The sequence below is a fragment of the Pogona vitticeps genome, chromosome 1 (genome assembly GCF_051106095.1).
Source record: "Pogona vitticeps strain Pit_001003342236 chromosome 1, PviZW2.1, whole genome shotgun sequence".
Classification (NCBI taxonomy): Eukaryota; Metazoa; Chordata; class Lepidosauria; order Squamata; family Agamidae; genus Pogona; species Pogona vitticeps.
Genome location: NC_135783.1, coordinates 134,362,845 through 134,389,853, shown reverse-complemented (window position 1 = coordinate 134,389,853; position 27,009 = coordinate 134,362,845). Strand labels below are relative to the sequence as shown.

General features: G+C 41.7%; 1 protein-coding gene and 1 long non-coding RNA gene across 5 annotated transcripts in view; one reads left to right on the top strand and one right to left on the bottom strand.

Annotated features, from left to right (window-relative positions):
- Positions 1–17,864, top strand: part of MBOAT2 (membrane bound glycerophospholipid O-acyltransferase 2) — a 99,179-nt gene extending 81,315 nt beyond the window's left edge. For 3 of the 4 annotated variants that reach the window (XM_073001356.2, XM_073001339.2, XM_020796622.3), the window contains 6 exons: positions 6,283–6,475; positions 8,030–8,133; positions 9,544–9,608; positions 11,144–11,276; positions 13,044–13,195; positions 14,559–17,864. In XM_073001356.2, coding sequence (XP_072857457.2) covers positions 6,283–6,475; positions 8,030–8,133; positions 9,544–9,608; positions 11,144–11,276; positions 13,044–13,195; positions 14,559–14,781 — 870 coding nt within the window. In that variant the 3' untranslated portion in view covers positions 14,782–17,864. Of the gene's footprint in view, positions 1–6,282; positions 6,476–8,029; positions 8,134–9,543; positions 9,609–11,143; positions 11,277–12,735; positions 12,979–13,043; positions 13,196–14,558 lie in introns of those variants that run through there. The other variant, XM_073001346.2, reaches the window with a different exon arrangement.
- Positions 14,641–26,972, bottom strand: LOC140707538 (uncharacterized). Its single transcript, XR_012087661.2, has 2 exons — positions 18,603–26,972; positions 14,641–16,351 (listed from the first exon to the last, which is right to left on the bottom strand). It is a non-coding gene; the product is annotated as an uncharacterized LOC140707538 (long non-coding RNA).
- Positions 26,973–27,009: the final 37 nt, after the last annotated feature.

The following is a 27,009-nucleotide window of genomic DNA, read 5'->3' as shown; positions in this document are numbered from 1 at the left end:
TAATTCCACCTTGGGATTCATCCAGTCCTGCCTTTCGCATGATGTATTCTGCATATAAGTTAAATGAGCAGGGAGACAGTATACAGTCTTGCCGTATTCCTTTCCCAATTTTGAACCAATCAGTTCTTCCATATCCAGTTCTAACTGTTGCTTCCTGTTATGCACATAGATTTCTCAGGAGACAGATAAGATGGTCAGGCACTCCCATTTCTTGCCCTAATTGTGGTCAACACAGTCAAAGGCTTTTGTGTAGTCAGTGAAGCAGAATTATTTATTTACTTATTTATTTATTTACTTATTTATTTATTTTATTTTATTTTATTTTATTTTATTTTATTTCTATCCCGCCTATCTGGTCATATTAGACCACTCTAGGCGGCTTACAATAAAAAGCAACAATATAATTTTTAAAACGTTACACCTGAACAGAGATAGAGATCGAAAAGAGATATAGAGAAGAAAGATCGTCAGGAGTTTTCTGTTGGGAAGGCCTGCTTATTCATCAGCGTTTTTAGTTGTTTCTTAAAAATGCCCAGCGAGGGAGCCGCGCGAATCTCAGGAGGTAAGTTGTTCCAGAGACGAGGAGCCACCGCCGAGAAGACCCTATTTCTGGTCTTTTCCTTCCGGGCCTCTCTCGGCGTTAGGCTCCTCAGCCTCACCTCCTGGCTCGCACGAGTGACACGGGTAGATCTTGGTGGGAGAAGGCGTTCCACCAAGTATCGAGGTCCTAAACTGTTTAGGGCTTTGTAAGTAAGCATCAACACTTTGAAGTTGATACGGAATCGGATGGGCAGCCAATGCAGTGCGGCCAGAGTGGGTGAGATATGTTGGAATTTCCTCACTCCACTGAGTAATCTGGCCGCAGCATTCTGCACCACCTGTAGTTTCTGCAGCAGCCTCAAAGGTAGCCCCACGTAGAGCGCATTACAGTTGTCTAATCTTGAGATTACAAGTGCATGCACCAAAGTGGTGAGAGCCCCAACATCAAGGTAGGGTCGCAGCTGGGCTATCCGCCTAAGATGGAAGAAAGCGGTGCGGACCGCGGACGCCACCTGGGATTCCATAGTGAGCGCCGGGTCCAGATGGATCCCCAAGCTGCGAACCCCATCCGTGGTGGGCAGAGTCACCCCCCCAAAAGTGAGGGAGTTTCCCATGTCCCCAGCTGTGGGAGCGCCCACCCTCAGTACCTCCGTCTTGTCCGGGTTCAGCCTCAGCCCGTTCTCCTGCATCCATTCCAGTACGGTCTCCAGGCAACGCTGAAGGGACAGAACGGCATCTCCTGCAGTTGGAGAAAAGGAGATGTAGAGCTGCGTGTCATCCGCATATTGATGGCACCGCGCTCCACACCCCCTGATGACCCCCCCCCCAGCGGCCTCATATAGATGTTAAACAGCATTGGGGAGATGATCGACCCCTGTGGAACCCCACAGTTGAGGCTCCACGGGGCCGAGACATTCTCCCCAAGCTGTACTCTCTGGGGGCGGTCCTCCAAGAAGGAGCGGAGCCAGGCGAGAGCCCGGCCACCTATTCCCAACTCGGTGAGCCTCCCCAGAAGGATACCGTGGTCAATGGTATCAAAGGCCACTGAGATATCGAGGAGGAACCAGCAGAGACACTTTGCCCCTGTCGGCCTCCCTCAATAAGTCATCACACAGGGCGACCAATGCCGTTTCTGTTCCATGGCGCGGCCTGAAGCCCAACTGGAATGCATCCAGGGCATTTGTTTCATCCAGGAACGCCTGAAACTGATCGGCCACCACCCTCTCGACTACCTTGCTCAAGAAAGAAACCAGGGCGCCGGGCGATCTCTGCGGCGGAGAGGGCGTTTAGGCGCGATCGTGTCTACGGCACTAGCCGCGGCGGTGAACCAGCCGTCGACCAGAGCCTCGACAGGAGCGTCAGCCAGGTCAGCCGTAATCCCTGTCATGGCATCCTGGAATCCGACCATGACAAGGGAGCCGACTCAAGGTCAGTCACCATCGGATCACTCTCACTCCCGTTGGTGGAAAAGACCAGGTCTAGTATATGGCCGCCCAAGTGTGTAGGGCCATTGACATGCTGGGACATGTCAATTAGATGTTTTTCTGGAACTCTCTGGCTTTCTCCATAATCCAGCGTGTGTTTATTTTTTTTATTTATTTATTATTAGATTTTTATCCTGCAACTTCTAGAAAAAGTATACTCAGGGCGGCTTACATAAAATCATTCATGAGACAATATACATATACTGTACAGTTAAAACAACAATTTAAATTAACAAGGTTAACATTGGTCAAGATGGGAAGAAATAAAGAAAACTAAATAAAAAGAAAAATCAAGTATTGTTAGGACGGAAGGCCTGCTTAAAGAGTCATGTCTTCAATTGGCTCTTTAAAAACCCCAGCAAGGTTGCCAGCCGAATCTCTGATGGCAGACTGTTCCAAAGTCGAAGGGCCACAGCCGAGAAGGCCCGATTTCTTGTTCTTTTCGGACCTCTCTCGGCGTTAGGCCCCTCAACCGTCTTTCCTGGCTGTGATGAGTGACTCGAGTAATGTTAGCAATTCGGTCTCTAGTTCTTCTGCCCCTTTGAAATCCAGCTTGTACTTCCAGGAGTTCTCAGTCCACATACTTTTGAAGCCTACCTTGTAGGATTTTGAGCATAACCTTGCTAGCGTGTGAAATGAGTGCAATTGTACGGTAGTTGGAGCATTTCTTGGCACTGCCCTTCTTTGGGATTGGGATGTAGACTGATCTGTTCCAATCCTCTGGCCACTGCTGAGTTTTCCAAACTTGCTGGCATATTGAGTGTAGCACCTTAACAGCATCATCTTTTAAGATTTTAAATAGTTCCACCAGAATGCCATCACCTCCACTGGCCTTGTTGTTAGCCGTGCTTTCTAAGGCCTACTTGACTTCACTTTCCAGGATGGCTGGCTCAAGGTCAGCAACCACACTACTGTATCTGGTTTGTCCAGGACATCCAGACCTTTCTGATATAATTCCTCTGTGTATTCTTGCCACCTCTTCTTGATGTCTTCTTCTTCTGTGAGGTCCCTACCATTTTTGTCCTTTATCATGTCCATCTTTGCAAAAAATGTTCCTTTAGTATCTCCAATTTTCTTGATCTCTGGCTTTTCCCCTTTCTAATATTTTCCTCTATTTCTTTGCATTGTTCATTTAAGAAGGCCCTCTTGTCTCTCCTTGATATTCTTTGGAAGTTTACATTCAGTTTTCTATAACTTTTCCTATCTCCCTTGCATTTTGTTTCCCTTCTCTGCTATTTGTAAGGCCTTGTTGGACAGCCACTTTGCTTTCTCACATTTCCTTTTCTTTGAGATGTTTTTTTTTGCTGCCTCCTGTACAATATTACGAGCCTCCATCCATAGTTCTTCAGGCTCTCTGTTCACCATACAGGGGTGCCTCGCATTACGACATTAATTCGTTCCAGCGAAATCGCTGTAGAACGAAAACGTAATGCCAAAAGAAAAAACCCATTGAAATGCATTAAAATCCGTTTAATGCGTTTCAAAGGGCTTGAAACTCACCGTCCAGCGAAGATCCTACATAGGGCGGCCATTTTCGGTGCCTGTAATGCGAGGAATCCGTCCCAGAGAACAGCGGGGGGCCATTTAGTTTACCCGGTGGCCATTTTGAAACCGCTGATCAGCTGTTGGAAAATCATCGTTTTGCAAAGAATCAGTTCCCGAAGCAGGGAACCGATCATCGCAAAGCGAAATTCCCCCATAGAAAACATGTTTATTCTTGCCATCTCCTGTTTGACCACATCCAGCTTACCAAGGCTCATAGATCTTACATTCCAGGTTCCTATGCAGAATTTTTATTTGCATCATTGGAGTTTCCCTTCACTTCCAGGCACGTCCACAGCTGAGCATCATTTCGGCTTTGGCCCAACCACTTCATTAGCTCTGGAGCTACAGTACTTGTACTTGTCCTCCGCTCTTCCTCAATAGCATGTTGGACGCCTTCTGAGCTGAGGGGCTCATCTCCCAGCATTATATATTTTAGTCTTTTGTTTCTGTCCATGGAGTTTTCTTGGCAAAGCTACTGGAGTGGCTTGCCAGTTCCTGCTCCAGGTGGATCGCGAATAGTCAGAACTCTCCAGTATGACCTGTCCATCTTGGGTGTCCCTGCACGGCATAGCCTATAGCTTCTCTGAATTATTCAAGCCCCTTCACCACGACAGGGCAGCAATCCGTGAAGGGGGATGAAAGTAAAGGACTGGCCTAGATCATCTGGAGAACTGGGAACAGATTCAAATGGAAATAATACTGGATGGTAGATAAGATAAAATCACAAAGCATGACTAACAGCGCTTAACAGGAAAAGACAGTACAGTTTTCTCTTCTGTGAACAGCTAGTTACCTTTTTGGAACAGGTGATGGTACATCTAGTAGATGGAATGAGGAATTCAGAGCATTAAAAAAAATAATACTGCCCTGCTGATGCCTTTGTTATTATTATTTTCCTGCTCTTTGCTTAGTCATAGGGTTAAGTCGTCTCAGATTTGCCATGTCTTTAGGGGAGCTTCACCTAGGAGACTTGTATTACTATAGGCCAGTGGTGGTGAACCTACGGCATGCGTGCCACAGCTGGCACGTGGAGCCCTTTCTGTCGGCACAAGCCATAAGTCACTGGATCGCTACTCCCCCCCCACACAGCCAACCCGCAGCCTCAGTGCTGGCGCTTCAGCAGACGGATCTGGAGCAGCTGGCGCTGGCAGCAGATATGGAGTGGGGTCTCGAGGCACCTCCGTGTCCGGGATTCCCCCTTCCACCGCCACTTCCGGTTCTGCTTCCCGCTATTTGTTTCCTCCCCCCCCCCCCCGTTTGGGCACACAAGCCCAAAAAGGTTCGCCACCACTGATATAGGCCCTCCTTTACTGCCTTTTCTCACCATGAAGCCTTCCGGTTCTGGCAGCTGCACTGAACCATGGCAGAAGCAAGCCTAGCCTAATTGTTTTGTTTGTGAGGAAAGAAGTCTTATCGAGGCTGAAGCAGGGGTGGGGAGCAAGAGGAAAAGGTCCATGACAGCGTAAGGAAAGGAAGGACACGTTAAGAGTAGCAATTTTGCCAGAAACACTTTGAAATAGATTTCTTCCCTGGTGGGTTGAGAAGGAAGAAAGGGTGAATTTAAAAAAAGGCCTGCATAAATCCATATATTGGACTAGAAGTAGAAGTCCACAGGTATATTCAATTGTAATAAAGTCTGAATGGAACAATTGCTATAAGATTTGTTTGTGGTAAGAATTCTATTAAAGCTGAGTACTTGCATGTCATTCATGAGTCAGCAAGCTGATACCCCAGAAGCTCATGTTTTGTTCCTTTATTTGATTGTCTGCACTCTTTGAGGCCTAATAACAGCCAGAGAGAGTTTCAAAGAGAAAGATACCAAAATGCTTTATTTCGGTGGGATGTATAGTATTGATTTCATGTATTTTGTGTGGTCACAGGTTCAATTCACAATCTTAGCTGTCAGATTTTAAAAGGTGATAGGTGAGTGAGACGGCGAAGGAATGGGTTGCATATAACATAGTTGTGTGTTCCCTGATATTATCTGAAATCACAATGAACTCAGAAACACCAGTAACTGTGCTGAGTTGAAAATGGAAACGGAAGCACCTGACCTCTTCACCGTTTAGTGTTGCATTCGTCGCAGGCTGTTGTCACCCGCAGGCACCATAAACTATGTCAGGAAGCTTCAGCCTCACCTAATTTTAGCGTAGCGGCGAGAAGGTGAAAAGGAAAGATCGTGCTTCTAACTAAGGAAGAGATCTGTTCTTAATGCGTGTTGGACATGTATGCATGAATAAGTTCAATTATGACCCAGCATCCCAATATATTTATGAATGGAGAACCTGTGGTTCCAGCCAGTGACCCTCTGGTGGTCCTTGTTTGATGCAGTTGCTGCTTGTGGCAAAAATGGATGCCCACTTGATGTGTTCCTGGGTAGCTCCTCAACGATGAAAAACCATCTTTTCATGTTACCTCAAAGCTTGAAAAGTGGATGCTTGAGTTATTCTAAGACCCATTGCTTTTTTAATTTGAAGTCTCGTGGTATGCTAGTTATGAGAACATATTTTCCCCTGTTTCCCCAGGAATTTTAATAGGTTTGTGTTGCTGCTGTGAAGGTAATCAGGACATATTTAGGCTCCAAAGGCCTCTGTGTGTTTTTCCCCAAAGCTAAATGAACCTGCTTATGTTGAACGCAAAAGCTGTAAACCATCCTGTTGCAAGTTTTATTTGTAAAAGATGCTCACAGATCCTTCCATCTTCAATGTTTCAGATAGCTGTGGCTCAGAAACTCGTAGTGTGTGGACTCTCCTTGTTATTTCATATGACTGTTAGCAAAACTCTGCCGGTAGAATACAACGTTGATGATCATTTTAGAGCAACAGCGTCGCTGCCTGTGAGGGTTATCTATTTGTACTTGTCTCTTATGGCTGCCAGACCCAAATACTATTTTGCATGGACTTTGGGTAAGTAAGTCTTTGTTCTTCTACAAATCATATTACAGTATATATAAGATACAGTTTTAGAGAATGTGTTTGAGACAGTGCCCTCCTGTGGATTGAAGAGGAATTACATTTGAAGCATTTGTGAGGATTTTAAAAAAAAACCTAAAGGGAGGGATTCATTAGCTGTGGGCAATTTGTTTCTTTGGATTAAACACAGTAAGATGAATGCCATACGTATATCTGTGATTTTGAAAGGAAAGGGTTCTTTCTGCTGATGGGGGGTGGGAAGCAGTGATTTGCTTGTGATGGTGTTGTGTTTTCCAACATGCAGGCCAATAAATACATGAGGCTTAAATCCAGCATGGTGTTTGTGCCGGTGCAGTGGCATTGTCTTCCTTCTCCTCTGCGGCTCTTTGTGCTACCCCAAAAGCAGTTCCAAAGGGTTTCTCAGCCCTCAAGAGTTGGTTGTGGGGGGGATAAGCATGGGGTGTTGCAGTGGGTGCCAAGGTGGCCTCTTATTTCTGCTGGATTCTCTCATTCGGCCAACAGACCAATCCTGTATATTGCCCAGAAGTATCATAGAAGATTTAGTAAGTGGTGTCAGCTGAGCTCCTTGTGGGAGCTCATTTGTCTCTCTGCAGTTGCAGAAAGGGTGCTTTGCTGCCTTTGTTTTAAATAAACTAAACTGCAGAATTCATTGAATCTTAAATTTCTATGGAATGCTATTATAATCTTTTTTTAAAAAAGAGTAAGGTCCACAAGATCAACTGAAAGCTATGATTAACATTCTAGTTATCTATTTTGTTTGCTCTTAAGATGAAATACTGTACCATTTGTAATTACCATTCAGAAATTCCTTTGTAGCATTCATTTATAACCACAATCCATAGTGCACTAAGTCCATATTTTTCTTATTTAAGTATGGGTGAAAACAGAACCATAAAGCAACTCTAGATTCAGAGAGAGAGAGAGAGAAGGTTCCTTTTTTCTTATTTTCATTTAATCACACACCCCTGCCACTTGAATAGTACTTACTATATTGTAACTTGAGACCACTGGCTTAGACATTTTATGTTATGGAACTAGTTCTCCAGTCATATATTATTATTTTTAATTTTAATTTAATTTTTTAAGGTCTTAGAGGTGTCAGTTTCCCCCTTAAATATTTATATTTTTATTAAACAACATTTCTGTATTGCTTTTCATTTAAATCAATATATTAATATTATTTATTATTTATTTTATTTATATCCCGCCTATCTGGTCGGGTCAGGACCACTCTAGGCGGCTAACAACATAAATAACAGCATAATACCAAAACAGCTAATGATAAGTATAATGAATCCGGTTAATAAAATGATGAAATTATGTTAAACCAAAAAAAAAAAAAAAAAAGATTTCAATAAAAATTCCCCAAATACCTGGAAAGATTTGAGTATTGGGAAAATGTCTGAGCTAACTAACGAGTTAGAAGGCAGCAAAAACGTAAGCACTAGAACCCTTCATAGGGAAGTGATTCGTAATTACTAAGGCACCTGTAGCTTTTTAAAAGCGCTTTCCTTTGTTTCTTTGCAGCAGACGCAATTAATAATGCGGCAGGGTTTGGATTTAGAGGTTATGATAAAAAGGGAGTTGCACACTGGGATTCGATTTCCAATCTAAGAATTCTTCATATAGAGGTTGGTATATACATCTCTTGCAAATATTTACAGAAAATAAAAGGCTGAGCTCTAAAAACATTGCGAGGGTTCCATTGCTATAGTAGACGTTTTAATGACAGCTTCGTGGTTTAGGGATCTGGCTGCGGAGCCAGAACTTGAGAGTTCGATTCCCCACTGTGCCTTCTTGACAGAAGCTGGACCTGGTGATCTGTAAGGTCCCTTCCAACCCTGCAGTTCTAAGATTATTATTAATATGTTATTATAACACAGGGAAGGGGCTTTAGTATCCCTTTTGCTGCTACTGGCATTCAGGGGTGAAGACTGGCATTCCAGTTACTAAACTGAATACAAAACGCCATCTGGCTATTCTTCCTGGCTGGTGACAACTAGCCACCTGCCTCCTTGCGTGCTGTGCTTATTCTTTCCCTTTTCCTCCTCTGGAGCCAGGGGACTTGGGTTGTCTCCTTGGGAGCAGAAGAAACGGCACTGTTTCCTTCTCATGGTCTCCTCTGCCAAGAAAGGCCACCAAATGTACAGGGAGCCTCTTCCCCTTATCTTCTGTAGTGGATGGGCCTGATCCATGAAGCCTCCTGAACCTAAAGTGAAGCTGACTCTTCCATTCTCGGTGAAAGTCCCATCAACCTCAATGGATTAATAATTTAGAATTCTTGTATCGGACCTTAATACTGTATGTTACTTTTAAAAACAGAAGGGAAGGGAAAGAGGGAAAACGGCAGCTTTGGCAGCTACTTAATTCATCCTCTTCCCTAAGCCAGAGGCTTGAAATAAAGTTCTTGGCCAAATGCAGCTGCCACATTGCTCAGCAGCTTCTCACCTCAGGTCGCCATGATTTCCACCGTATCCAGTATCAGTCACATCTAATGGCATTAGAAGGAGTCGAGTGTTTCCTTTGCTCTACTGCAGATCCTTTAAGCTTGCCTGAAAGGGCAGGCAGGGTACTGCCTGTGTTACTCTCAACAAACTGAGAAGGAAGGAAACCCTCCGTCTAACACATTACTGCAACTCGTGTACGGTTAATGATGCCAATGGATCAGGAAAAGGAGGCGCTTAGCAGTCCTCCCTCTGCCCAGGAGTCTTGAGCTCTCAGGCCCCATGGGGCACAACTATAGGTAGGCCCCATTTCCAAAAGGCTGCTTGCCAGCATGAGGAGCTGGTTGTGTTTTGGGCCACTCTTTTTGCCAGCCAGTGTGATAGGCGGTGCGAAAAAAAAGCTGCAGCCTTTTTTTTTTTTTTTTTTTTAAGCCTAAACAGGTGTATGTCAAAACAGGTTGCCCGCTTTCACTTTCCAGTCCCTAAGATAATCATTTTGTTGCTTGCATATTACATAAAATGTCATAGTGTTAACAATTTCTTTTATGCCACAAAACTTTACCGAAATGAAAAAAAACTGGTGTATTAATTTTACAGTTTTCAACAAGTTTCAAGATGTTTCTTGATAACTGGAATATCCAGACAGCTCTTTGGCTCAAAAGGTAATGATAATCCCTTTTTCCTATCCTGTGGGGTCTGTGGGAGAATAGTTTTGTTTTGTTCCTTGGCAGGGCAGGGTGGTTCTCACTCTGTTCTGTTCTGAATCATGCCCCTGTGGTCTGGTCCAGGTAAGATCAGTACGACCAGTAGGGTGCAAACCTGGCAGTCATTTTGGAGCCTAGCTCCACTGAGCTCTACTTCAATAAAGGCACTTAATTTTTGGGATGGTGGAGAAATGTTATGGGACTCTGAAGATGCCAGAATCGCCAGACAGATTGAATTGATTGGTGATCCATATGGGAGAAGGTTGGTAGCCTAAGAATTTTACAGAGCTGGATCCTAAGATAAATTAAGTAAGAGTTTATAGAAGGAAAGTTTATCATCTTTTCACCCACTGTTCCTCTGAAGGATATCTGGCAGATCAAGGGGTTCTTCTGAATAATGTAGAAAGGTAAATTCCCCCAAATTGGATTTTCTGGCTATTTTATGGTCAGTACTAGAGACAGCTGAACAGGTTCAATGCCTTGCCCCCTCCAGCAGGCACCCACTTGGAAACAGCCCTCTGACTCCCCCGCCCTGCCTCCTCCGGTTACTGCCTCTTGAGTGGGCACCTGCTGGAGGGAGTGTAGTGCTAAACTGCAGAACAACTGTTTAGCAGTCGGCTGAACTGGAATTAATCAACAAACCAGCAGTTTGTGCCCATCTCTACTCAGTGCAGTAGGATTCCCATATCCACGGAGGATTGGTTCCAAACCCCCCCCCCCCGGTGGATGCCAAAAACTGTGGTCAGTACTGATTCCTATACATAGAATGGTCTCTGGCTTCCTCTAGTGACCAGTGCTGGGAATTACATGGTGGAAATATGTATTTCTAGGTGTTTTTTTCTTTTAATATTTAAAATATTTTCAAAATGTGGATAAGTGAAGCCACGGATACTGATCCCTCGGATACGGGAGCCTACTGGATTCCTTTTCTCTAATGAGTGCCCCACCCTAATAACCCCTACTATTAATGTTGGTCCCTCTGGCCCATTAGTCTAAATGACCTTTTTGATGTTGCTGGTGGTTACGAAAGACAGAAAAGAGGAAACCTATTCTGCAGACCTCCTTAAACTAAAATGTGTGGAGGTAATATGAAGCTACTGTGTAGTGATGGTAGAACATGGGTTGCGTGGGAAAGGATTCCTTGAGGTGTGGAAGGAGATTAGTAAAGCATTTGGGGACCTTATTTAAATGTTTTGTCCATATCAGAGGGAAAAAATGCTTTCCAGTTCAATCTGGAACTTGGGGTCGTATTGTCAACAGCTGTTTAAAAAATTATTAGCCCTTTTCTATAGACAGAATTAACTACCAGCTCAGATTGAGCAGTTAGCTTCTCAAAGGGTGCATGTGTTCACCACGTGATAGTATTCAGTGGACCAGACGCCTCCTCTGTGGTTTTTGAAATGTTTATGGATGAAACCATTTGGTCTTTCTGACACTTGAACATCATTTTCTCCTTTCCCTGAAATTTGGTTCATTTTCTCTTTACTTTTCAGAGTATGCTATGAACGAGCCTCCTTCAGCCCGACAATACAAACCTTCATTTTGTCAGCTATTTGGCATGGGGTATATCCTGGATATTATTTAACATTCCTAACGGGTGTCCTCATGACACTTGCAGCACGAACTGTAAGTATTGCTGCCTCTGTGCTCTTAAGAAACGATAGTGTGAATTTGCAGCCATTGCTAATGTTTACCATAAAAACCCTTTAAACTGGTGCTTTTTAAGAGAAGAAAGGAGACTTTGTTTTACAAAAGCTGCCTTTTAAAAAAATTGTATAGTGGATCTGTGGCTCCAAAGCACCCATTTCTAAGTGAGTCATGCAGGTGGAAGACATATGTGCAGCTTCCCTACACTAGCAGTGAGTAAATGGGGATATATGGCTTAGTTTACATCAATGTAGAGGAGATACACACACATCAGTGAAGAACTGATCAGTGATGGTCCTAGCCTTTTCAGTGACATCTGGAGAAGAAGCTAAATAGCTACCCCAGTTTCCCTAATGATAGGATTAGTCCTTCACAGATCAGTGGTTTTGAACAGAAATTTTGATTGTCAAAATTTGACAAAATATTTATGTAATTTGAGGCAACTTATCTTCTCAACCATAAAGCACCTTGTATAGGATTTATTATTGTACGCCATCAAGTTGTTTATGACTTATGGTGATCCCAGTAGAGCTTTTGAGGTATGTGACATGTTCATTGCCACTCAGCAAGTTCCCATGACTAAATGATGATCTGAACCCAGGTCTTCAGAGTCCTAGCCTCTTATCCACTACCCCACACTGGCGCTTGTATATGATTCACTCTTAATGAAATTATGGATTCCACCAATATTCAACAGTGATAATTTCTTAGTGATAAAACACCATCTTCTTTCAAGAATGACTTTTTGTTCTTAGAAATACTCTAGTGGCAGAAAATACCATTAAGTAGGGTTTTATAGTACCCTGTATAGACTATAGTAAGTCACAGAATAGGCCCATTGAATCAGTGGAACATACAAAATCCCAACTGATTCAGTGGGCCTACTCTAGTGCAATTTAATATGATAAGCAATTAGCCTTTGAATTCTCTCAAAATGTAAATGTTAAAACAACTTTCAATATGTATCTGTAAAGATTCTCAGTTACCCAGGTGTGGTTATCTGGAAGTTGCGTCATGGCAACTGAACTTTTTTCTTGTTAGGTTGAAGTGTTTCACTGTTCATCCAAGCAGCTTCTTCAGTCTGAAGAGAGTTGATAGGAGACCCCTGATATATCCTCCACATATATATATCAGGGATGTCCTACCAACTCTCCTCAGACTGAAAAAGCTGCTTGGATGAGTAGTGAAATGTTTCAACCTAACAAGAAACAAATCCAGTTGCTATGACTCAACTTCCAGATAATTTTCCGTATGGGATTTTTTAAACCACAGAATTCAGAGAAGTGAGGAATCCAAAGAATAAGTATGTTCTCATCTGTTTAGTTTTGAAGGCATAGATGAGGCCAGTTGACATTAATTTTTTTAAAAAACAGAGTTCTTCAAGCGTACTTAACTGAGGCTGCAAGCCTAGGTCTAGAAATTGATCTCTTGTTTACAGGGCTTTACTGCAAAAGTAGTGAGGTTGGTGTCTCATCTTAAACCCACTCAATGGAATTCTAAAATGGCAAAGAGAAGAATCAAAAGACCAAAAGGACAAATCCTAACACCTTAATGACTTCAACAGAGTTCCTAGTTAGAAAAATACTGTTTATTGGATTAACACCAATGTCAAGGTCAGCACTGAAGATTTTCTGTTTGGCTGCTTCTCAGTGTAGTTTCTTGGAAAATCTGTTAAGAATACTACTTATTCTGCAAAGATACTCAAAGCTCTTTTACTTATTATTTCATGTATGTGTTTTTGTTTAGATTAGAAAGAACATTAGACACTACTTTATTAACTCTCCAGCCATTAAATTATGTTACGATATTATGACTTGGATGATGACTCAAGTAGCAATAAGTTATACAGTGGTACCATTTGTACTTCTCTCTGTGAAACCGTCTTACACATTTTACAGGTAAGCTGATAACTTCACATGTTTTCAGAAACAAGATTTAAGCGGCCAGCGAACTGTTTGTGTGGGTAGATAGCTGAACGGTCACCTAATCTTTACTTCCGTAGGATTCCATGTGATATTTTGTACCTAGAGGAGGACCTGGCAACTATCACGAACTCTCAGGTTCAATTAAAAAAAGAAAAAGGAACAAACAACACAAAAAAATAAATGTTTCCAGCTAATAAAGGGATTATGAAGGTGAAATAGAAAACTTGCAGGCGGCACTTGAAATGTTTAATCTATTATTAATATTTTTAATGTACTGTATCCTTGTCAAGTCCTATATGGTCATAACCACAGCCTGTGTATCAAATTCTTTGTGTAGTCTGCTGGCCAAAGTGCATGCCGTCCACAAGGGGGCCAAATGTGCCCACTAGCATCCAAGGGCCCTCCGTTAATTTTGAGGGCTCAGAAAGACTCCTTATGGCCACTAGGGGGCATAGGAGACAATGTTGCCATGTTTTAGACTCTAAAATTTAGAGTCCATGATAAATCTACCCTAAAGTTTTGGACATTTTTAAAAACAGTGACCACCAGAGGTCAATGAAAAATATTTTGGGAATAGTTGAGATACAAGGTCAGTTGCTGCTTTCCAAAGTCCAAGGGTAGGAGTGTGTGGTCCTCAGACCTCTGAAGGTTGCCCACCTCTGGCCTAGAGACACAGCTGGGGCTAGACAATGTTAGTCACCCAGAGACTCACAGAAGGCTGCAGAAATAAAGTGCAGAATTGATTGTGGGGTGGGGGGAGATTTTAGTAGGATGCATCATGTATGAAGAAACTGAAAGGTTTGTCTACATCATAAGAGTTAAAATTAATGATCTGTACAATGTTTAGGACACCCTCTCCCCCTGTGGTTTGTTATGTTAAAGATTTTTTAATAAGGGTGTTTTGAGTGCAGAGGACTTTCCAATGTTTACAGAATGAGTTTACACAGAAGGTTGATCCGTTTATCTTTGGAAGCTCTCCTTATCATGAGAACTCCTGTGCCACTTGTGATGCTGGTGTTTCTCATTCATCGTCACCTTAACTCAGCTCCTCCCTGTAGATGGCTAAGCAAGAGTATCGTCAAGAAGTAGTATGGAGGGCAGACTTCTGTCCTTCATTCTTGTCAGGACAAAAGGGATTATTCTAGGAGCCATCTGGATAAAGTTCACAAAATACCTTTTGATCTAATGTACAGGAACAGAGGAAGCATACATGAACACCATATGCAGCAGTGCATACACAGTGGTGCATATTCCTGACAGATAAGAGGAAGTTAAAGCACAATCACAGAATGACCAGGAACCAATTTGACTGAATATCTCTATTTTTGTTCCTTAGCTCCTGGTATTTTTGCCTGCATGTGGCCTGTATTTTAGTGCTGATGATATTCCCATCGGAAAAACCTCGAAAAGGAAGTAAAGACCAAGAAGATATCCAGCCCTCTTGGTCAAAAAAACAAGAAGAAAAAGAAATTGTTCTGGGACATAACAGCTACTCAGTGGCAAATAGTTTTAATCAAAAAAGAGAAATCATTTGCAGAAATACAGCAACAAAACAATGATCTAAGATGCTACTGTGGATATATTTTATATTTTCAAAACCCATTTATAGCACCTTTTAAAGGGGGTTTGTATTTGTCTGAAAAGAAGGTTAGTAAGAAAAGAATGCTATATCTCTAGAGAATATTGACTACACTAGTAAGAATGGAAAAGCAAGTTAACCTCTGCTGTGCCATGTTCCTGTGGATCATGCCTTATATGAAAATATATTACCATTATTTCAATGGGCGCTCAGGACTTACAGCGTATGTCCATTGGGTCATTGGTCTGCCCCTTTGCTGAATGTACGTTGTGTATCCCAAGGCACTTATGGGGTGGTGAGCAATTGTGTTGGTCGAGAGAAACTGAAAAGAAATCTCTTGGGAAAAAAAAACTTGCCTTAAACCCTCTATCTACTGAAATAATGTTTCTAGGTGGTATTTTCATGTTTAATATAATGTGGGGAGCATCGTGTAAATGAAAGCATTAGGGTGCTGATGAAGTAAGGAAACAGAAGCAAGTCATTTAATGTCTGGATTGTTAAGAAGGAACTGCAATAAGCATCTCAGTATTTGGAGGGTTTTCTTAGTCTGTCACATTCAAATGGCACAGTACCACAAACATTGCTAATGCCAAATTATAGTCTTATCTGATAAACATTGTCATCAAAAGGGAGCCCTCTGGGGGGGGGGGTTAACACATAAAAGGCAGTCTTTCCACATCTAAATGTTCCAGCTTAATTTTTCATATACATGAACTTTGCACATAGATACAAAATGACGGCCATCAGCTCATGGAGTGCCAGTTAAAGCTGTAACCCTCCAGTAAAACACTTCTTTGTGTAAAACACTTCCTTGTTATAATGTACAAACCGTTTTGCAAAGAATGCACTTATGGTACAGTCATTTGGAAATTTTGTCAGAGATGTAAAGAATTAGTGCAAGAAGGTGCTTATGATATAAGTATAGCCAGATTATCTTATGGTTATAATTTAGTTTATATTAAACAAAGAGTGAAATTGTTAAATAGGTATTATCTAGCTCATTTTTGACATTCTATATCATGTAACACTGAAAAGCCTGTGGTTTAGGAAATCCCTAAACCAGGATTTCATTCATAGAAATCATGATGTATCTTTTGATAAAACGGTCCCAACCATTCTGTTCTCTTATAATTTTATTTTTAAAATATGCAAAGGGAATTAATTAATATTAATCACTTTCTGGTGAATATTAACCATTGCAAGAGAAATAAAGTTCTAAAGGGCTATGATTTTATTTTCTCATTTGCATACCGTTTGACTTTTTAGTAAATATGAACCAGTTTATTCTTTAAAGTATAAAATGTATATCAGTTTATCTTTTAAAATATAAAGAAAATGCCACAACAAAAAATTAATAGAAATTGGGATTGAGATGTTATTAAATAAAAGAGGCCAAAAGCCAATTGCATACTTTATTATCTGACATTGCTGGAACGATAACTTTCTTTCCTTTCTCCTCCTGCAGTAGGCTGTCTGTGGTGCAAAAAACAAAAACCCAGTTCCACAGGTTTCCTGGAGCATGGTTTCAGGGTGCTTGGAGGTTGCTGACTCTGGCAGAAGTTGTGAAAGAACTAGATTAGGTTCTGACTTGGAAAAAAATGATGCAGAAATCTGAAGGCAGCTTAGACTGCAACTGCATCATCAAATACGATATTATACAGATGAATTGAACTATTTTTACTAATCAAAGAGCACAAAAGTCAATTCAAATCAGTCAGGCCCTTTTTGCTCATTAATACATTTTTTCCCATCTCCGAGTGTGTGTGTGTGTGTTCTCCTTTTTTTCAAGAAAGAGCCATTCGAATGGCCTGTGTGATCAGCTGTTTTGTTCTGCAAAATGAGGGGGTGTCTGTGGGTGGTGATGTGGTGACAGGTGGTTGGGGTGTTATATGCTTAGGGAATACAGGAACATCTATCCCCAAGATCATCCCTCTGAGTGCCCCAGATTTTTTAAAAAAATTTGAATAAACAAATTTAACATTGAGTCATTGCACTGATATACTAGTTTAGCACTAATCACCTTGGCACAGGACAAAATCAAAATAATCCGAGAGACCTGCACCCTCAATCCATAGTTTTTCCTCCCCGCCAGAGTTCCTTCTACTTTTAAAAAGTCAGAGATTTTCGCTTTCTCTGATGCAGAAAGACAGTAACAACCAAGCACATGCATGCACGCACACATACTTTTAACTAGTTTAGCTAGTTACTCAGTCAGCAAGGCAAGATGAGGAAATTGTCTCTGAGGATAGAAAGCCTTCTTAAGGCAGTTCTCTTGAACCACATAACCTACAGGCACTTCAAGTGGAACTGCAGTTAGAAGGATTTTTTGGTCCTTTGCCTGTGTGGCTACTTATATCAAAGCGATCTGGATGCCCTGGTACAACTTCACAGCAAGAGAATGTGAGTTCACATTTGCCTCACTGTGTAGTTGCACCTTTAGTTTCCACCCTTGAATAAGGATGAAGAAATAGAAAATATTATTCTTCTGTAATTATCTTCTTGGTATCTGTGGCTGGCTAGATACACAACCAAATTGTGTTAACAATCTGTTCAATAGACATACAAAATGGAATATTTTTGGAGAGCACGTAACTGTGCATGTTGAAAAGGGTGTTCATATTGACTGTGTCATGGAAATGAGTGTTGGCAATAGGAGAAAACACTGCTTTTAGAATCTGGAATGTTATGAAGTCACAAGTTCTGTTCAGTCGTGACTGAAAGGGACTGCAGCAACAAATGAGTAGGGCTGTGTCAAATAGCTCTCTGCCCCTACTGCCCTGAGTAGCTCTGTACATGCAGAGGCTTACCAATGACTGGAACCCTGGTGCTGTCAGGGTTATCTGTGGCATAGCAGAATCTGTTCAGACAGTGGTATGTGTCAAAGCCTCCTCCCTGCACATGTTTGCCTTTTATGCAGAGGTGGTGGAAAAGGACGTGGCGTGGGTGGAATAATTTAGCACAGTCCAACTCAGTGTGTTGCAGTAACTGTTCCTCAAAATGTTGTTTTTTAGCAGGACTACAATGTTATTCTATTATGATTATATTAAAGAAATTAATGAGTGATGACGATTCATATCTGTTGCTGAGAATCCCAGTGGTTTGGTGCATTTTCTATAAAGGAGTGTGTGAATGTTATGTGTGCAAGTATCACAGGAGATCTGTAAACTGAAACAAGGCAATCTGGTACCAGGAACAGGAGTCTATTTAAACCCCATGCACTACAGTATCTGAACAGAGTACTATTCTTTGCCCCTTAAGAAGAGTTAATGGCAGTGGTTACTCAGAGGCCTGGAAATGAACCCTCATTCCACTGTGGATGAATCCAAGAGTTTGGAATGGGAGGAGACGGCTCCTCAAAGGTATCTAAATTAAGGGAGAACTGGTGCTGCCATTTCTCTATAGCCCACTTTGACGTCTTCATCTCTATGTCTACCTAAAGCTCAGACAATTTTAATAACTGGAAGGAAGTCCACTGGGTAACACCATCTTACCCTCCAGAAAGTAGTCCCTTGTGCAACCAACTACAGTGGAAATACCCTGTTTGACAGAGCTTGTGCCTGTTGCTTTTAAAAGCAATATGCTAATCTCTTTCAGGGCTTATGCATTGTTTGTTTCTCTCTAAGGGTCACCTCACTGCTCTGTCCTGAATCTACTGCAGTAGTGGTGGAAATGAATCATTTTGCATCCTTCCTTTGGGAACTTACAAGGCTGATGTTCCAGGGCACTGCTGGATGTGCTAAGAAGCTATAAACAAGGTTCATGTGTCTATGCACTAGAACAGGGGTTTTAAACTCAATTTACCTGGGGGCCGCTAGAGGCAGAGTCTGGGCCGCATCAGATTTTCCGCCAAGTGGAGCAAGAGCCCGAGGAAGCTGCCTAGGAGTTTCCTTAGCCGACAGACGAGTGGGCTGGCTGGCAGGCTGCAGTTCTGGATGGAGGGTGCAAGAGGTGCTGTCTTGGGAGAGAGCCGGCGAGCGAGGCAAGGCTTTTTTTTTTACTCTTGACAGCAGAGAATGTGTGGGCGCTTTGGGGGGGCAGGCAAGGCGAGGGCCACAAACTATCATCTGGGGGGCCGCAAATGGCCCCCGGGCAACATGTTTGAGACCCCTGCACTAGAAGCAACGTTCATGTTATATCTTGTTAACAGTGTACTTGTGCTTCTAGCAGGTACCCTTGGAGCACTGGCCTTGTGGAGAAACCACATGCATTTTAATTTTAATGCCCCATAGTTGCATTTAATTAAGCACACAGAAAGAACCATTTTTAAGTAGTAGTACTGGTTGGGTCCTGGCCTCATTGGGTACTTGGAGAGTTAATTCGACTGCCTAATCTCAATAAATTATCCAGTTTGCCAACCCTTCAGTTTTTAAAAAAGTGATCCCCCACCCCCCATGTTCAGAATGCCAAGAAAATGGAATGTTTCATTGTTGCTGCTCAAAGTAATGTTGGCCAGTCTGATTCAAAAAAGTAATTCAACATATTACTTCCAAAGGTTGAGATTATTTTAGAGAGAGTCCAAGGTTTTTTCCACCCATTTCCTAGTCACTGTGCAATGGGAGTTACAGTGGACCCTTGACTTACAGACGGCTTGACTTACAGACTTTTTGAGTTACAGACTTCTCTGGCCGCAAAATTTAGGTTTGACTTGCAGACTGAGATTTGAGTTACAGACCAGAAAAAACCCAAAATGGAACAAAAACGGCCTGTTACGGGATTAATCGGTTTTCGATGCACTGTAGCTCAATGGAGACTTGACCTACAGACTTTTTGACCTGCAGCCACTGTTCCAATACGGATTAATTCTGTAGGTCAAGGGTCCACTGTACTGCCTGGACTGTATTTTCCCTGCCTTCCCTGAACCTTTCTTGACCTAAGAAAAAAAGAAACAAAATATCCCCGTCTAGTGGTTAAAGGAGGAATAGCAGCTTCCCATTAATTTCTATGGACGGAAAAGAGCAGATACGGATCAAATGGTTTTCAATGCATTCCTATGGGAAATGCAGATTTGACCTGAGAACCTTTTGACTTGAGAACTGCCTTCCAATGCGGATTAAGTTCTCAAGTCAAGACCCCACTGTACTTCCCAGTAAAAACTGCAAAGTGTTGTAAAAATATAACCAATGCCCTGCTTACATCCTAAATTTCATAAAGAAAGTGGCCACAATACAGGAACAGGATTGTGCTTTCCTCTGTTAAGTATGAACACTCCTTGTAATTTTTCCAAAAATAAATATATCTAGGCAACCTGGTCACTAAGAGCCTTAATCCAGCTAAATACAGGGGAAACTAAATCTCTTTGAAAGCAGTGGGGCTAAAAATTAATTTGGACTTAATTTGATGAAGGGTGCAGAAAAAGTGTTCCAAATCTTTAGGTGATTTAATTCCTGAGGAAATCATTTGAAGATATTAGCACTCCAAATCAGGCTGTGTAGCGTTTTCATTTTTGATTGCCGTTTCATAAATAAAGAAAGGTCTGTTGTGTCGGAGTGCTACATGTCATTGTTAGCTAAACATAACCTGCTCTCTCTCTGTCTGTCTGTCTTTTTGTTAATAAGATGCATATACAGGATTGTATTTTGAGAACTGTAGTTCCTTGCAAATTAATGTAAACTTGATATGTTTCTTAGTAACAATTGCTCTTGCATTCATCTCTACAAACAGTAATGGGCAACATGTGATGCTCCAAATGTTCGATACAATTTCTATCAGCCTTTGCAATTACCCTAGTGAGGGGCGATTGGAGTTGCATTCCAGTAACATCTTTGGACAACCAGAGACACCTACTAAAAAGGCTCTCTTAATTTTGGGAGATGTCCTCAGAGCAACCTAAGAACATGGGGAGCTGCCTTATATTAGCTCAGACTAGGGTGGATAAAAATCAATGATTTTTAAAAATCAAATTGATTTAAAGATTTTTTTAAATTAAATCATTTAAAAACTGGTTTTTTTAAAATTTAAATCAAATCAAATCCACCCTGGCTCAGACTATATGCCTGTGTATCCTACTATTGTCAGCTCTGACTGGAGGTGGCTTTCTCACATGGGGGTCCTTCCCATCATCTACCTGATGCTTTTATTTGGCAGTACCAGGGATATAACCTGGAATCTTATAAAGGTTGTGCTCCATCGGGGCACAAATAACTGGCATAGGAATATTGGGACACCTTGCATTGCCTGGTACATTGATAAGTGCTTTTCTAAGTGTACATGGAGGTCTTTGGATGCTGGCCTTTCTTTTTAAGATGCCACAGAACTCTTCACTGTTTTTACTAGGGTGATCTAAGATGGCTACTTGGCTGCAACGCTGCCCTACATATGCCTAAATGCCATCGAGGTCAATAGGACTATCCATATACTGTATAACATACTTTCTCTGCTGTGTTAGATCCAACAGGGAGATGATATGGTAACATCTACAGTTCCCATCAGTCTAAGCCAGCATGGCCACTGTCTGGATGAGGATTGTGGGAGCTATAATCTAAAGCATCTGGAGAGTACCAATCTACTACTATTTAGATGCCAGGCAGTGACCTCAAACTTTGATTTGTTGTACTCTGATCTTGGACAGGCTGGCAATTTGTTACTCAGTCTGACAGGCATGAGTTGGTAGAAAGTCTCATTTGCTTCCCTTACTTAGAATACATGCCCTGATATAGAATGGCTTCTGATCACCAATTTGAAAACAAACATTTCATTTCCCACACTGTTAAATGACCTGGGCAGCTTTTGTTGCTCTATTCTTTAGGTTGTCATAAAACATTTTAAAGGCAAAGTGCACTTCTCTTTCACCTCTCACTTTGGCATTACCCAAACACATGAAATTCTGCAAATTAACATGTGCCATTTTCCTTTATTATTACTGAAAAGTGTCTCTGACTAACTTATCTGTCCACATAGCAAATTGTTCCTACATTAAGGCAATCTCCTGTCTATAAAATTAGAAACAGTATCCAAATTCCTTTTACAGGATAAAGATTTAGTTACTTTAGAGATTTTCAAATTTTGGGTGAAGAGCTGCTGCTAAAACCACAAATGTAGTGGGCATTCTCCAACATTATGCAAGCTGATGTCTGGTCGCACAGTTGTGTGGGATGTTGCAGTGAGAGTATGACTATTGTGTCTCTTCCGGTTTATAAGAGTTCTCTTATTTCCATGTCCACCCCTTTGTGGTGCCCTGCCATGAGGAAGAGGCCATGGGAAGCCCATCTGAGAAATTGGATATCCAGTTGAGTAATGCTAGATGCCAGCTAGAAAGCTTTCTGCCATACTTTTGTTATTTTAGCCCTGGGCCCACTTGAAAAACAAGCTATTTCTACTCATTGTATTTAATGGGTTTTAAAAGTTCATTGAAATGCCAGGCTTAAAATATCCTTTCACTTTTGGCACTTAACTTAGGTGAGTTCCTCGACTAATTGTCTAATTTGCTTCTAACTGTTTCCAATCACTTCAGGCTCATCTTGACTCTTGGACTTCCAAGGCACTTATGTACAAATCATGCTACTTCTAGGGTAGAAATCCTAAAATGTGCATATCAAAGGTGCATCAGAACCTAGGCCAGCAAGATTTATAAAAGGAGCACTTGCCTATACTACATATTATTTTATTTACTTTTCTGCCTTTTATCTGTATTGTCAGGTTCTTAACTTTTAATTACTCTCTCTTACTTCGTACCTTTCCCTATGTTCATTGATCATTAATTGATTTTGGGTATTTCTACAAAGTCTTTGGACGTGTCTTTCAGTGGCATAAAGTGTCATACAAATACAGTAGTATGTAGAGATTCCAGAAACAAGAACTCAAGCATATTTAAACTTGGAGAGGAATAGGTAATAAATCAAATTAATATCCAGTTAAGACAGGACACCCATAATTAATAAAAATCATATGAAATCTATTGAATATAGGAATATAAATATGGAATGTAGTTCCATATCTGGACACATTCTGAAGGGATCTCTCTTTTTTTAAGCTCAGTGCAGAAATAGTTATGCTCCCTGTACCCTCAGAGGTGGATAGTTGCAGTATTTCCTCAAATTGCCTTCCCTGATTCAAAATATAAAGACATGCTCCGTGAATTTCATTTTTATTACTCCTATATCTATATATTTTTTAAAAATTGTTATTTTTCAACAGATCCATAAAATTAGGTCTTGGTGTATGGTAATTTAAAATACCACTGTGTTAGTTTACACTGTGATGTGCTATTTTAATAATTACTTATTTCTAGTTTTGTCTCAGAGATGCTGCACACAGGTAGCATACTGCTGTGTTCTGAAAGTGTTTTTAACTTGCCTATAAATGTTTTTTCTAATTTGTGTCTTTCAAATCTGATTAAACAGTAGTTTAAAAAATGTCTGGAATTGCTTTTCTCTGTATGTTTTCGTTATTATGCAGTGCAGTTCATTAAAAAACAAAAAGCAAGCCAGAACACCTGAGATGAGTCACATGGGAAGAAAAATAAAAATCTTGTAAAATCAAATGTTTCCATTATGGAAAGGGTAAAGTTCAGTTACTAAACATTGTTCAGAAAAGGAAATGTTTTTGAGAAATCCATTTGTTTAAGATTTGGATCCAAAAATAACTCAACTGTATGAATTTAGTTGCTTCAGACCAACAAAGCAGAGCGGAACCAGTGCAGAAAAAGTCACATTGCAATGGGGGAAAGATTACTTCCAGCGAATTGATCAAAAGATACTGTACTCCAGATCTAGATTTTGCGGATGCTCTCACCCCTCGTACTCCACCATAATGCATCTCACTGTTCTGTGCTACCACAAACCTACCACCCTCTATTTATTAGGGGTACCTTAGTTAGGGCACACAGCAGCATCTGCATACTATTAGTAGCTGTCTTTTAACAGTGTCTGGCTCATTATTATGTCTTCTGAGCCATCAGGTTGGAACTGACATATAGTGATTCTAACAGAGCATTCAAGGTAAGTGAGATTATTATACACATTTCACTCCCCCGGGGATTTGAACTCTGTTCTCCAGAGTTATGGTCTCTCTCTGTCCACAACACCACACTGGAATTTTTCTAGCACGCTGCAATGGGTGGAAATTCCTTCTCATCTAAATGTTTCTTCTCACCTATCCAAGCTTCCTGCCAACTGCATTAATCTGAACAAAAGAGAAGCCAAGCAAGTGATATTCAAGCAATCCCAGGCTGTCTCTGGAAAAAAAGTTTGCAAAAGCAGAGTCTTAAGTTGGTTGGCCTCTAATTCTATTCAGCGATACTTATCACAACTGAAATCTGTTGTATTAAGATGATTGTGGCTTAGCAGGCCACTCTGATGTCACCCCCAACTCAGGCCTCTCAGAATGCCCACCTCACCACTTCACACTCGCTGCCACCAATTGTAATGACTATTTAAGAAGGACAAAGGTTTCCTTCAAAACAAAACAGGTTTATTGAAATAACAAAATACAATATGTAAATCACAATTAGCTAATCAAGATGTCAATTACTGTATCTTATTTAATCAATCACAGACTTCCCTCACTGACCACTTAGGCACGCAGGCCTCTAAATAAGCTCTTTCTCCCTCACACTCCAGATCTGATCTCTCACCCTCTCTTCACACCCTTTTCCTTCCAACTCCTCCCCCTCCAGCTCCACCCTCCGTCATCCCATTGGCTGATGATCCACTGCCCAGCCGTGACGGACAGGTGAGGTCAGGGCTGCCTGTTACAATGATCAAATTAAACTATCCCCCTCTGCCACACCACCTTTCCTATTTTGTTATATTTAGTTGTTTGCCAGTCTCCAGGGCTTGTTTTGTGACACTACTAAAGTGTTAACTTCCGTTAAGTAAAAGAAAATTAAAATAAACACCACAGCATATTATCTGTAGGTACAGTGGTGGTTCAACTTACGAACTTAATTCGTTCCAGAAGATGGTTGTAACTCGAATTGGTCGTAAGTCAAAGCACCATTTTACATAGGAATGTATTGACACCCCATTAATCTGTTCCAGCCGGGGGGGGGGAAGTCACAAACCCCCCCAATAACACTGTTTTTCCCCCAGGGCCCATCAGAATGTGCTGGGGCTGGGAAAAAACACACACCAAAAAAGCAAAATCACACCACAGAAACATAACCCCCCCCCAGCCCAAACCCACCCTGCAAAAACCTGCACGTACTCACTCAGAAGCAGAAAGCACCATCAGGCAGTCCGAAGCCTCCTCCAAACGCACACTAACTGCTGGGGCAAAAGTGCTACAAAGAAGCAACTTCTTCGCCTACCAATGGTTAGCAATTTAAATTTGGCACCTTTCCCCCTACCTTTTTTCTGATCATAACTCAAAGCTCTGGTCGCAAGTCGAAGCAAAATTTTGCAGCCGGAGCAGGTCGTAACTCAAATTGGTTGTAAGTCGGGACGTTTGTAAGTCAAGGCACCACTGTAAGTGCAAAATTGTCTCAGTACCCCTTGGGGTGTGTGTGCTCAAACTTTTTTGGGAGCCAACTAAAACTTAAGAGATGTACATCAAATCTGTTTCTGTGCCTCCCCTTCTCCTTTATTGGAGTTTAAATGAAATCCCTAACTAACCTCAGCCCCTTTAAGTATTCGCAGCTCTTTAAGAAAATTATCCAGAGACTGTACTTGTGGATCAGGAGAGGTCAAAGATGTTTTCCATTATTTATTAAGTATGAGCACCCCAGAAGTGACCTTCTTGCTGGCATTCTCTTGACTCCTGTGTGATAGACCCTTGTTTCAACTGTGTACACTGTGTAACTGCTACCTATGAAGTAGCAAAATTTTCCTTTGGCAGCAAAGAAAATACATGCCAAGCATCAAAAGTCTTAAGAAAAAAGGTAAGCTATGTCATCTTGTATTTATGTATAGGTATACAGAGTCAGTGCAATTTTGTGTTGCTGTTGATATTGTGGTGATCTATGGTTTTCAACAACATAGCTAGTTCTGAAATCCCTAGCTGTTTGTTATTACATAGAATAGGATATGGTTTGAAGGGGCATATAATTCTACACAGTTAGCATTTCCAATGACTTACAGGCACTGTTTTTAGAGCTGTGTATATGCTAGCCTTGCAACTAGGCTCTGCCCACAACTGCTAGCAATTAAATCTTACCCTGCTTTTAACCTGAAGAACAGACTAAAGAGAAGACACTCCTGTCTCTGCCTGCTTTGCAGTGTTCATGTGCTGGATTACTAGTTCTAATGGCAAATGGTGCGGCTAAAAATATTGTAAATAAATAAATAAATAAAATAAAAACAGCAGTCTTGAAGACTCACGGGGTTTATTTGGTGTAAGGTTTTGTGGACCACGAGCCACTTCGTCAGATACAACAGATACTGTATACCCACTCAAAATTATAGCTCTGAAAGGCCAGAAAGTTTTTTTTAAAAAACTGACTAATCGTGACTTTGCTGGGAAAGATGGGCCCTGTGCAGAGAGGGAACCAATGCAATTAATTTGCTTCTAAAGTGCCTATGAGCCCATTCTATGCGTCCTCTTGGGAGCCAAGACCGACTTCTGTGAGACACTCAGAGGGCTTCCTTTAATACTGTCAGATTTAGAGTGCCTTCATGCAGAAGAAAGCATCAGTGGGCTCTGTCAAAGGTCGGTAAATTTCAATTTTACAGAAATCAGATAAGAAACCTGTAAAAACACAGTAAGATGAAAGCAAGCACAAATGTTGAAAAATAATAGAAGTACAAAGTAAATTACACAACAAAAACTAGTTCACTAGCCCGGGTGAGTAGAAATTTGGCCTCTGACCCAGAAGATACAGTATGGGTTCTGGGATGAGCATCCTTCTGTTGGAGGGAGCCCCCACCGATCGCCACCAAAAGTTTCTTAAGATGCCAAAGATACCTAGAGAAGGCCCACCGCCGAACAGGAGGGCAGGCGGATACAAGGTGGCGTGTCCTTTAAAAATGTACTGTATGTGGGTCAGAGCTTGGTTAGGAGACTCTGTTCCTGAGGTGAAAGAGAAGATGTTGCCCCCGCCCTTCCGACTGCAGAAGCTAACCGGAACGGCAGAGGGTCCTTCGCTCAGCACCGGCGAGTGGCAACAGAATGAGCTCCTGGACTGCACCCGAAGGCAGGGCCCGGGCACGACACGGGCAGCCACAAGCGCTGACCCCCTCGGGAGTGCTACCCACCCACCAGCATCCCCCTTTCCCGCCCCCGAAGGCCGCCCCGTTTTGTTCCAAGGGAGCGCCACCCCACCCCACCCGGTCGC